The sequence below is a fragment of the Chiloscyllium plagiosum genome, unplaced genomic scaffold (assembly GCF_037043375.1).
Source record: "Chiloscyllium plagiosum isolate Xiang-an unplaced genomic scaffold, Cpla_swu_hap1 HiC_scaffold_11, whole genome shotgun sequence".
Taxonomy (NCBI): Eukaryota; Metazoa; Chordata; class Chondrichthyes; order Orectolobiformes; family Hemiscylliidae; genus Chiloscyllium; species Chiloscyllium plagiosum.
The window spans coordinates 13,473,786-13,486,131 of record NW_028270149.1 but is presented as its reverse complement, the minus strand read 5'-3'; the positions used below and the strand labels follow the sequence as shown (position 1 = coordinate 13,486,131).

The 12,346-nt window shown below is 40.1% G+C and overlaps 1 protein-coding gene across 2 annotated transcripts in view; it reads right to left on the bottom strand.

Annotated features, from left to right (window-relative positions):
- Window positions 1-417: 417 nt before the first annotated feature.
- The window catches only part of fam199x (family with sequence similarity 199, X-linked), a 31,835-nt gene continuing 19,906 nt past the window's right edge, over window positions 418-12,346 (bottom strand). Inside the window, exons 5-7 of one of the 2 annotated variants that reach the window (XM_043705156.2) lie at window positions 9,753-9,914; window positions 4,538-4,792; window positions 418-3,542 (exon numbers count right to left, since the gene is read on the bottom strand). In XM_043705156.2, coding sequence (XP_043561091.1) covers window positions 3,372-3,542; window positions 4,538-4,792; window positions 9,753-9,914 — 588 coding nt within the window. In that variant the 3' untranslated portion in view covers window positions 418-3,371. The other variant, XM_043705157.2, reaches the window with a different exon arrangement.

The window sequence follows — 12,346 nt, the reverse complement described above, 5'->3', positions numbered from 1 at the left end:
TGGCCCATCAAGTCTGCTCCACCATTCAATCATGGCTGAGATGTTTCTCAAACCAATGAGACATTTAAGTAGTACCTGTTTCCTTAGACATACGTGCAGGAAGTACAGCTGTTCGCGGGTGATCCTGAGAAAAAAATGGGAAATGACATCACCAACCCAAGGAAACCTACACACTTACATAAAAAGCGGGCCATACCACCAGTGCTTCAGCTAGAGGCTCACTGATGTTACCTAGAATGGTGACAAAACATCTGAAACCAAACCTTCCAGCTCAGCGAGCAAACCTACATCTAGAACTTCAAGCTGAGCTAAAAATCTTCTCAAAACTCACTGCCAACTTTACAATTATACTTGAACCTCCTTCAAATGCAGAAATGCCTTAAAGTTCTTTGAAATGATGAATGCAAAACAACGGCCTTTATTGACATGTAAATAATTTTAATATACTCCAATAGAAAAGAGCAAACTGCAGAATTCATAAAAGATTCTGCTATGCAAAAAAATAAATCCAAAACCTGCATTCATTGTTTTTTTTAAAGACCATGATCACTGTACAATTCTGAACAGGCATAGCAGCAGATATAGTAAAATGGAATGGCCCATTGCTAGACAGTACTACAGAAATCATTGCCACTATTTTCACATTTTCATAAATTCAATAGGGTGACAAAAATTACATTAAAATATCAAGAGGCAAACTTATATACAGCCCTGCAAGATGGAACTTTCATGCCAATATGTTTTATACCACAAGACATGACTTTTACAACAGCGATTCTGCAGTATTCAAGTAGTTAATTAGTGGTGCAGAGTGTGAGTATTGCTAAAAAAAAAGAAACATGCCGAAGGTTTTTAACTTGCACTCAGGACAGAAGATCGCTAAATTTCAAAAGGGAACAACGTTTTAGACTGCACAGGGTGATTAGTCAGCGAAGGAGATTTCTTGTCAGCCACGCACTACCCTTTCCACTCGAGCATTATAAATTGTAGGTCCCACTGAGAACTGGTATTCTTGCTTCTACCCTGATGAGCACAAGATACAAAGCTTTGCCAAAATGTTTCTCATTTTCAGCAGTATTCAAGTAGTACTGGTTTGACTTTTAAAATGCAATCCCACAACTGAAAACATTCACTGTTCCAGTTACTGGACAAAGTAACTCCTATGCTCACAACTGTGCATATCCAATGCTCCCCTGAAGACACCAGCCTCATGAATCTATCCCATGGGATTAACATCAGCCACACTGCAACACCTACCTACCTCAGTTGTTGGTTCTTCTGATACAGCCATGTACTGAAATAACTCCACTCTGATATGCAAACTATTATTATTCTCAAATTGCCAGCTTATTATTCTCGCTCTCGCACAGAGATTTTACATACAATTCATTTCCCAAGTTTCACCTTCAGAACTGTTCAAAGAAAACACCGAATCAGCCAACTCTTCATCCCAAGCAACAAATAACTCCACCAGAAGGAATAATTAATTTCCTATACATCAAGATGAAAAATTACAGTACAGACAAATCCACGTGCAAAACAAAAGGGTTTTGTTTCATCTTTCTCATCTAAAACATCTCAACACATTAGTAAGTCATTTTGCTTACGTACAAAAGGTATCAGTTACAAGGCCGCAAAGGTTTTAACAACAATGTAACTAGGAAAAAGGCCACCAACTTCTGCTCTTTGGAGCACAGCAATTAACTTTTTAAAATTGAAAGCTGACGTGATCGATTAATGCCTCTGCATCATTTTTCCTTCACACATGAAGGTGTGCAAGAATAATCGATTCCCTTGTGCTTAATATTGGATCCAACACACTTGTTTTGACACTTTTCCTTCATGTTGTTAACGCAATAACCTACAGAAAGTGCTGGACAAACTCTGGTCATTGGACTCAAAATGCATTTCCTCTCCTCAAATGGTGCCAGACATGCTGGGATTCTCCAGCACTTTTTGTTTCAGATCTCCAGCATTCGCAGCTCTTCATTTTCTATTAAGCTACTTTAAAGTTCCTCTTATATAGCACTGCATGTAATATACTGACCTACCACAAAATTTATAGTAAATATTGCACACAGCATATTATTCATCTATCTCCCCTTTACTATACAGCATGCATTGCATTGTTGTGGCAAAGAAAAGCAAATCTGGGGTCCAGGGAGACATGAGGGAAGGGGTTAGACAAAGAGTCACTGGACTCGAAAGGTTAACTGGTTTTCTCTCCACAGATGCTGCCAGTCAGCAATGTTAGAGGAAGGGGAGTCATCTTCATGGCAAATTAAAGACTTTTTCATTAAAAAGCAGCGTTGGCACTGTCTCAGAAGGTTGGACTCATCAATTTGGTTTCCATTCTCAGCCCATTTGGCGCCATTCCATACATACAGTGATGGTTCATTGGAGTTATAACTTCCTACTGACTTTCCGTAATATTGGAAAGCAGGTTGTGATGGGAGTTGAAATGAAACTTCCTCAATGACCAAGAGTGAATACCACAGCTGGGAAACAGGCATCAAGCCAATATGAAGGTCTGGGTCTTCAACATAGTCTCTTCAGGTTATCCCCCAGTGACAATATCACAAGTGGTCTACTTGGAGGGAAACTTGACTTTGAAAGCTTTGCATCAAAAAGAAATGCGACTCTCAACAAAATTCTGTTCCAACTATTATATTTTCCCCACTGTAATTATGAGGTGAGACAGGTATTTTCAATAACAGAAATATTCCTTTTTGACTTTCCTTCTCCATCAATTCTTCTCTGATAGAAATCGTTGGACTTGGAAGGAATTTCTATGCCATAGCCTTTGCATACGCCGGGATCCCATATGTGCAATGTGGATAAATGCATAATTTCTATAAAAATGTTAAAAGCTAACTGAGCTAATCATGCAATTTGGTAATGGCAGATAATTACTCCACTGGTGGCAACAATTATTAAACACTGCCAAACTATCCAAAGATTTCACATAATATTTTGCAAGTAAAGCATCAAAACATGAATTATCTTAATACACATATGTATATTACACAGGCAATATTTCAAATACCACAGTGATGCACAAATAAGGAAATATATTTCCACTAAAATAGTGCACTTCACATCAGTGCTATGGGAGAATATATTGTTTCAAAAGCACATTGTTGTTGCCAGGTCATTTAGATACGTTATTAACTACATTAGTTTTCTGTACAAATCAGTGTTCAGCAGCTTCATTAAACTTATCGAGATGTCTTAAAAACATAAAATAAGGTACAGAATGTTAAGTTGGAAACGGAAATCATCCCCTTTTGTCTCAAGCTTTCAGCTCCAGTCTTTCGGCTGGATAGTGTTATCATGGATTATCTTTTAAATTCAACACATTTTACAGTTGGTCACATTAAGATGTCGACATCTGCTTCATGGTCTTCCTCTGCCACTTTCACAGAGAGCACTTCCTCATTTAGAAATAAGCCACTCAGTCTCTCTTTCCTTGCTTGTCGCTGCTCTTTCAACTGACGCTTCCGCATGGCTTTCTGTTGCAGCTTACGCTGTTTGGATCGCTTCTGTTGAATAATTGGGAAGGATTGGGTTGAGAAAAGGTAGGAAGAAAGATACGAGTCGTCTCAGCACATTCATCCTTTGTTTTTTAAAAAAATGGTTGTCAGCTATTTAAGCCACAGAGTACTCTGTGAACTAGGTTTATTGACTGTCCAAAGATTAGAGATTGCAAATTGCATGTGTGTCTTTCAATAGTCCATTATTTTACATTAAAGTTAAGGCAATAAAAAGCAGAGTATCTCATTGATCAACTTGGTCCTGTGCACTGCAGGTAAAACTCGATAGTCCAAAGTGACGGACAAAGCTCAGAAAACATGCTGTTCTAAACCACTTCTTCCATGTCGCACCACACAACTCTCACTTTCAGAGCGTACAAACCCCATGTATTCTTCTTTTAAAATAAACCGATAAACAAATCTGATTTCTCCATCCGAAGGAGATCATGATATGCTCCTGCTGCTCAAAAGTGCAGTGCTTTGGTTTTCATGACATTGGCTCACATGTTTGAGTTTGGTGCCAAAGGAAGAAGGGTGTTGATTCAGATTTTTCTGACGAAACAAATTTCGCAGCATCTTTCCTGACGGATCTTCACCGTATTACTTGTGCAATCAGGGAGAAAGAACCTGTGGGAACATTTGCATGTTTTTCCCGACTTGCTCACATTCATCCTTTTAACTCAGCGATAGAAGTCCAGTTTATAAACAATTATTGATTTAGCAATATTGCAATACAAATATATTCTTTAAACAAAGGAGTCGGGATTGCTAACAATTTTCCCCAACGTACGGATATGAAAGAAAGATAGTGAAACATTAAATTTATTCGGTCAGATTTTAGTGTCTGAAACTGCACAGTTCTGTACAATACGCTCATTGCTACACAGACATCGAAAAGACAAACTGGATTACATACAGCACCAATGAAAATCAAAAGCACGGATGACCCATGAGCAACATCTAAACTTGCAAATATGATGGTTTGGAACTAATGAACCCCATACCTTTGAGTCTCTTATTCTCTCAGCTGCACTTGAGGACAAGTTACTGTCGCTGTGTGCTCGGCTCATGTTGGCACTTGAGGCAGATGCAGAATTACAGCCACTGGATCCAGTGCTGCTAGCTGAGCTTACCATGCTGCCACTGCTGCTACTGGCTCCACTCAAACCGCTGACCCCACAGCCAGCGTAACTACCTCTTCTCCAGCTTTCACGTACAGAACGCTGGCGGGCACCATGTTCTTTGATGTAATTTCTTACCTAAACAAGATACAATTGATTAATTGGAGCAGGTCACTTGCCACCATGGTCATGAATAGAATTTATGCTATTTTAACTATCTGCTGTAGCTTTTAAAACAAAAAGCTTCTATTTTGAACACTGCCAACCTATTCATACTTCAAAAGTTTCACATAATAACTGTTGCTCAAGAATCAAAACATGATTTATCTTGATACATATGTATACTTCACAGACAATATTTCAAATACAGCAGTGATGTACAAGTAATGAAACACATTTCCACTAAAATGATACACTTCACTTTAGTGCTATAGGAATAGAACACAAACCGGAACAACACATGGAACATGCCTTTTGGCCCACGATTATATGCTGAACATGACGCCAAATTAAATTACTCCCTTCTGCCTGCCCATGGTCCACATCCCTCCATTCCTTGCATGTTCATGTGTTTATCTAAAAGCCCCTTAAACGCCCCATCGTGTCTGCCTCCACCATCATCCCTGGCAGCGCATTCTAGAGTCTTACCACTCTTTATACAAAAACCTTTCCCCCCTCACCTTAAATGCATGCCCATTAGAACAGATATAGTTTCAAAAGGCACATTGTTATTGCCAGGTTATTCAGATACATTGGTGATTATACAAAGTTTTCTACTCAAAAATTAGTATTCACACTTAAAACATCTAAGCTTTCAACTCAACCTGTCTGGATGACTTGCAGTTTTACTTTCCAAGCAGGCTTTTCCATCACTGTTAGCTCAACAAAATATCAATTGAACGGAATTGTTTTCTGTCTGTATTACATGCTAAAACAAAACAGATGCATAGGAACATCACTACCTGTAAGTTCCCCTCAGGGCTGCACAATGCCATTCCTTCATTATCACTGGTTAAAATGCTGGAACTCCTTTTCTAACAACATTGTGGATTTGCCTGCACTCCAAGGACTGAACTGGTTCAAAAAGGTGACTTACTACCACCTTTTTTCAGGGCAATTAGGGATAGGCAATAAGTGCTTGCCCAGACAGTGAAAGCTATATTACAAATTTCGGATTAATTTCTTTTCAAATCATGGTAGTAATGCTTTATAATTTTCAGGTTGAAAACCTCTTCAAAACCAAATATTATCAGTAAGTTATAGTGAAATACTGCAACAAATACTAACTGGAACTGCTGGGATTCAGTTCCAGATCAAATAATATTTGGTCCCTTCTTGCAGGTCACAACTTACAAACAGCTGTACAAACTCCCAAAGACTTCCAAACCAATCCCACCCCCGGCCCCCCACCCCGCCACCCCTCCAGACCAGCGCCACCCCATTCCACCACCTTAAAATGTTTTTGAGAAATGCTAGTAAATACTGCACTTGTCGGCAGAGTGGCAGAATTTACATATTTGTAAGCAGGAAATTCCAGAAACTTGAACAGAAATTTGCAACAATAAGAGATTTAATTCTACTCACAAACACAGCACAAGCAAACCTTTACAAATAGTGGTAGCTTAAAAACAAACAGATAATAGTTATAATATATATTAATGATCTGGATGAGGGAAGTTATCAAGTTTGCTGACAACAAAAACAGATGGGAAGGCAAGTGGTGGGGCTGACACAGAATCTGCAAAGGGATATAGACAGGTGGGGAAAAACTTGGCAAATGGAATATTTGTGGGAAAACGTGAGGTAATGCAATGTGGCAGAAAAAAAAGAGAAGCTGAATATTATTTAAATGGGGCAAAACTGCAGAAAGTTGCAGCACAGAGGGATTTAGAGGGCCTTGTGCATGAACCTTAACAAGTTAGTGTACAGGTTCAGCAGGGAATAGAGAAACAAATGAAAAGTTGGGTCTTTATTTTAAATGGAATGGAGCATAAAAATAGGTAAGGCTAGGTAAAACTATACAAGGCACCAGGTGACATTTTCAAACATTCCTCCAAAGGTTTACATAAAAATTAGATTACTGCAATTGTTTGCTTGACTTGTCAACTGGATATAAAATTAACTTAATGGTATTAGACAGAGGATGGCAATGGAGGGTTGTTTTTCGGACTGGAGGCCTGTGGCCAGCAGTGTTCCACAGGGATTGGCACTGGATCCACTTTTGTTTGTCATTTATATAAACGATTTGGATGAGATCTTTGATTACTCTAGGTCAAGTTGCCATAAGGAGGGAGGAAGTGTTGGATATTCTAAAAGGCATTAACATGAACAAGTACCCAGGTCCTGATGGGATCTATCCCAGGTTACTGAGTGAAGCAAGAGAGGAAATAGCTGGGGCCTTAACAGATATCTTTGCAGCATCCTTGAACATGGGTGAGGTTCGGGAGAACTGGTGAATTGTTAACGTCTTGTTTAAGAAGAGTAGCAGGGATAATCAAGGTAATTACAGATCTATGAGCTTGACATCAGTGGTAGGGAAGCTGCTGGAGCAGATACTGAGGGATAGGATATATTCCCATTTGGAAGAAAATGGGCTTATCAGCAATAGGCAACATGGTTTTGTGCAGGGAAGATCATATCTTACAAACCTAATAGAATTCTTTGAGGAGGTGACAAAGTTGATTGTTGAGGGAAAGGATGTCGATGGCATATGCATGGACTTTAGTAAGACATCTGATAAGGTTTCCCATAGGTAGGGTGATGGAAGAAGGTAAAGTCGCATGGGGTCCAGGATGTTCTAGCTAGATGAATAGAGAACTGGCTGGGCAACAGGAGACAGGGAGTAATAGTGGAAGGGAGTTTCTCAAAATGGAGAACTGTGACCAGAGGTGTTCCACAGAGATCCGTGCTGGGGACCACTGTTATTTGTGATACACATAAATGATCTGGAGGAAGGTGTAGATTGTCTTATTAGCAAGATTGCAGATGACACTAAGATTGATGGAATAGCAATAGTGAAGGGAACTGTCAGAAAATGCAGCAGAATATAGATAGATTGGAGAGTTGGGCAGAGAAATGGCAGATGGAGTTCAATCCAGGAAAATGTGAGGTGAAGCATTTTGGAAGATGCAATTCAAGAGCCAACTATACAGTAAATGGAAAAGCCCTGGGGAAAATTGATGCACAGCGAGATCTGGGCATTTAGGTCCGTTGTTCCCTGAAGGTGGCAGCACAGGTCGATAGAGTGGTCAAGAAAACATACGGCATGCTTTCCTTCATCGGACGGGGTATTGACTAGAAGAGTAGGCAGGTCATGTTACAGTTATAGAAGACTTTAGTTCAGCCATATTTGGAATACTCAGTACAGTTCTGGTCACCATATTACCAAAAGGATGTGGATGCTTTGGAGAGGGTGCAGAGGTGGTTCACCAGGATGTTGCCTGGTATGGAGGGTGCTAGCTACAAACAGAGGTTGAGTAGATTAGGATTATTTTCATTGCAAAGGAGGTGGTTGAGGGGAGGCCCTGATTGAGGCCTACAAAATCATGAGGAGTATAGACGGGCTGGATAGCAAGAAGCTTTTTCCCAGAATCGGGGACTTAATTACTAGGGGTCACGAGTTCAAGGTGAGAGGGGTGAAGTGTAAGGGAGATTTGGGTGGAAAGTTCTTTACGCAGAGAGTGATGGATGCCTGGAACACATTGCCAGAGGAGATGGTAGGGGTGGGAACGATAGCAACATTTAAGATGTACCCAGACAGATACATGAATAAGCAGGGAGCAAAGGGACACAGACCCTTAGAAAATAGGTGGCAGGTTTAGATACAGGATCTGGATCGGCGCAGGCTTGGAGGGCCGATGGGCCTGTTCCTGTGCTGTAATTTCTTTGTTCTTTGAGAATAAAGGAGGCATTAGTTTGCAAATGCCACCAAAATTGATGTATAGCTAACAGTGAAAAAGGTTATCTAAGATTACAAAGACATCGTGAACAATTGGGTCAATGTGCTGAGGAATGGCAGACTGAGTTTAATTTGGAAATGTGAGGTATGGCATTTTGCTCATACAAATAACGGCAGGACTCGTACGATTAATGGTCAAGCCTTGGATAGTGTTGTAGAGCAGAAATACAGAGGGGTTCAAGTACATAATTCTTTGAAATTTCAATCACATGCATGCAGGATGGTTAAGAAGGCAGTTAGCACGCTTGCCTTCATTGGTCAGACCATTGAGTATAGGAATTGAAATGTCATATTAAGGTTGTACAGGACGTTGGTGAGGTTTCGTTTGGAGTGTGCTGTGTGCAGTTATGGTCGCTATGTTATAAGAAGGATATTATTAAACTGGACATGGTTCAGAAACGATTTACTAATACGTTGCCGGGAATGGGGGGTTTGAGTTATTAGGAGAAGTGGGGTAGGCTGGGACTTTTTTTCACTGGAGCATAAGAGATTGAGGGGTGAGCTTATTGATGAGGGGCAAATCATGAGGGGCATAGACAAAGTGAATGACAAGGGTCATTTCCATAGAGTGGGGGAGTTCAAAACTGGGGTATATTTTTAAGGAGAGAGGCATGAGGGGCAATCTTTTGACACAGACAATGGTTCATGTGTCGAATGAACTGCCAGAGAAAGTGGTGGATACAGGGTACAGTTACAATGTTTAAAAGACATTTGGGTAAGTCCACAAAAAGGTGATTTGGGGAGATATGGGCCAGGCACAGGCAGGTGGGACTAGTTTAGTTTGGGAACATGGTCAGTGTGGAATGGTTGAACTGAAGGCTCTGTTTCCATGCTGTATTACTCTACGACTCTAATTGGACGTGATTGCAAATGGTGATGTACAATTTGCATTCACTTGCTAATACAAAGTTTAATTCTAAATTGCAAGCATAAGGAGAATATTGACTTTGAGCCAGTGACACTCAGACTTATATTACAGAATTGAATGTGACAGCCAGAGAAAACAAATGAAACAAAAGAAGGCTGTCATCTTCATAAAAAAATGTTAAATACAGCATCTGTTTGAGTGCATTAATCCTTTACAGGGATATACACTTATGGCTTTCATTAAACACACTTAAATCTGATCTTCATAGTTACCTGTTTTAGCTTTTCATCTGTTAGACAGTTCAGCTCAATTATAAATTCACTGTCTGTAGGGGAAATCTGAGCATTTGGATCAATAATTTTAATAATGTCCAGCTGTTCCCGCAGACCCATCTCTGTACTGACTTTACGACTCAGATATTCAATATATTCAACCTGAAATGAGCAGAAATGATAAGGAGGAAAACATTTACAATCACTCGCAATTAAGATAAATTGTTCAATACATGTTCTATTTGCATTCGGTCGTATAGTGACAAAATTTCATTTTTATGATTTACTTTCTTCTCTTTGTAGTCATGCTTTTGAATTTTAAATCAGTTCTGGGAACTGGTTGATTACTGGATGCAACATTTATCATTGTTTGAGCAATGTCCCAGTTAATGAAAGTGAGCAAGGAATCGAAGTTGATAAATAACAAAGAGCCTTCACAATCAATGTTTTGCTTTAGAACTGGTGCAATGTTTAACTTATGGAACATTCTTATTAAAGATTTTTGAGACATTGTAGAAAATACTGCACTTGTCTGTAGAATGGCAAAATGTACATATTTGCAAACAAGAAACTGCAGAGATTTGAATTGGCACTGCAGCAATGAGAAACTAAATTCTAACCATAAACAAACAGCACACATAAAGCCCGACAAAAAGTGGAAGTTAAAAACCAGAAAGAAAATAGTTACAATCATTTATAATTATATATTAATGGCTTAGATGAGGGAAGTGAATGCACTGTTGCCAAGTTTGCCAATCACACAAAAAGGCAATTGGTGAGGTCTGCAGAACTGGCGGACTGTTAATCCAGAGACCCAGGTAATGTTCTGGGGACCAGAGTTCAAATCCAGCCACAGCAGATGGTGGAATTTGAGTTCAATAAAAATCTGGAATTAAGAGTTTCATTCACCATGAAAACCATTGTCAATTGTCAGGAAAAACCCATCTAGTTCACTAATGTCCTTTAGGTAAAGAAACTGCCATCCTTACCTGGTCTCCATGTGACTCCAGACTCACAACAATGTGATTGGCTCTTAACTGCCGTCTGGGTCATTAGGGATGGGCAATAAATGCTGGCATAGCTAAATACAGCTTCATCCGAAAAATGAATTTTAAAAAGTGCAGCAAGCAATAAGCAAAATAAATGTTGGCGTTCATTTCAAAGGAATGGTGCATGAAAACTGGGAAATCATGCTAAAACTACACAATGCACTTGTTGGACCACATCTGTGAACAATTTTGATCCCTTTATCTTAGGAGAGATATATGGGCATTGGAAGCAGTGCACAGAAGGTTCACTGGATTGATCCAGGTATGGAGGAAGTGAGGACTGCAGATGCTGGAGATCAGAGTCGAGAGTGTGGTGCTGGAAAAGCACAGCAGGTCAGACAGTACCCAAGGAGCAGGAGAATCGGCGTTTCAGGAAAGAAACCTTCATCGGGAATGAGGTTTGAGAGGCGTGAGGGTGGAGAGATGAATGAGAGGGAAGTGAGGCTGGGGGTGGGGGGAGGTAGTTGAGAGTGCGATAGGTAGACAGAGATGGGCTAATGATGATAGGTCAAAGAGGAGGGTGGAACAGATAGGTGGGAAGGAAGATGGACAGGTAGGACAGCTCATGAGGGCAGTGCCGAGTTGGAAGTTTGGAACTGGGATAAAGTGAGGGAGGGGAAATTAGGAAACTGGTGAAATCCACATTGATGCCGGGGGTTTGGAGGGTGTCGAGACAGAAGATGAGGCATTCTTCCTCCAGGCGTCAGGTAGTTAGGGAGTGATGATGGAGGCGGTCCAGGACTTGAATATCCTTGGCGGAGTGGGAAGGGGAGTTTAAGTGCCCAGCAATGGGCGGGGGGGTGCGGTATTGGTTGGTGCGGGTGTCCCAGAGATGTTCTCTGAAGCACTCTGCAAGTATGGAGGGACTATCATATGTAGAAGGGTGGAGTTGGTTAGGCCTATACCCTTTGGAGTTTAGAAGAATGAATGCTGACCTTGTTGAAACATAGAGGATGCTTAGTGAGCTTGACAAGGTAGATACAAAAAGCATTTTTTGCCTTGTGGGAGAGTCTAGGACCAAAGGGGATACATTCAGAGTCAGAGGTTACCCTGTTAAGACAAATGAGAAGAATTTCTTCTCTCAAGAGAGTAGCGAAGCTGTGAAATTCTTTACGGCACAGGGTACAGAGGCTGGGTTGTTAAGCTGAGATAGACAGATTTCAGAGCATTAAGGGAACTAAGGATTATAGGTATAAGTGTTATAACATGGGGTAAACTCTCCTGCTTAATTTAAAACCAGCAACGCAGAAAAGGTTTATCCCATGCAGTAATCGGTAAAAATCAAGTGGCCAAGAACTATTTAAAGTAAAAATTAACAGCTTTATTTCTGAAAGTATAACAGAATAATTAACTAACCATTATTTACAACTCACTTCTCTAACCTACCTTTTACTTTCCGTTCTATAATACTAGTCCGATAAACTACCAATTAAGATTTACAAATTTTTGAGAAGATTTGTAGCTCAGGTTGAGGTTCTGGATGTAGTTTTGCTCGCTGAGCTGGAAGGTTCATTTTCATTAATATTAGTATTGTAGTATGCACAG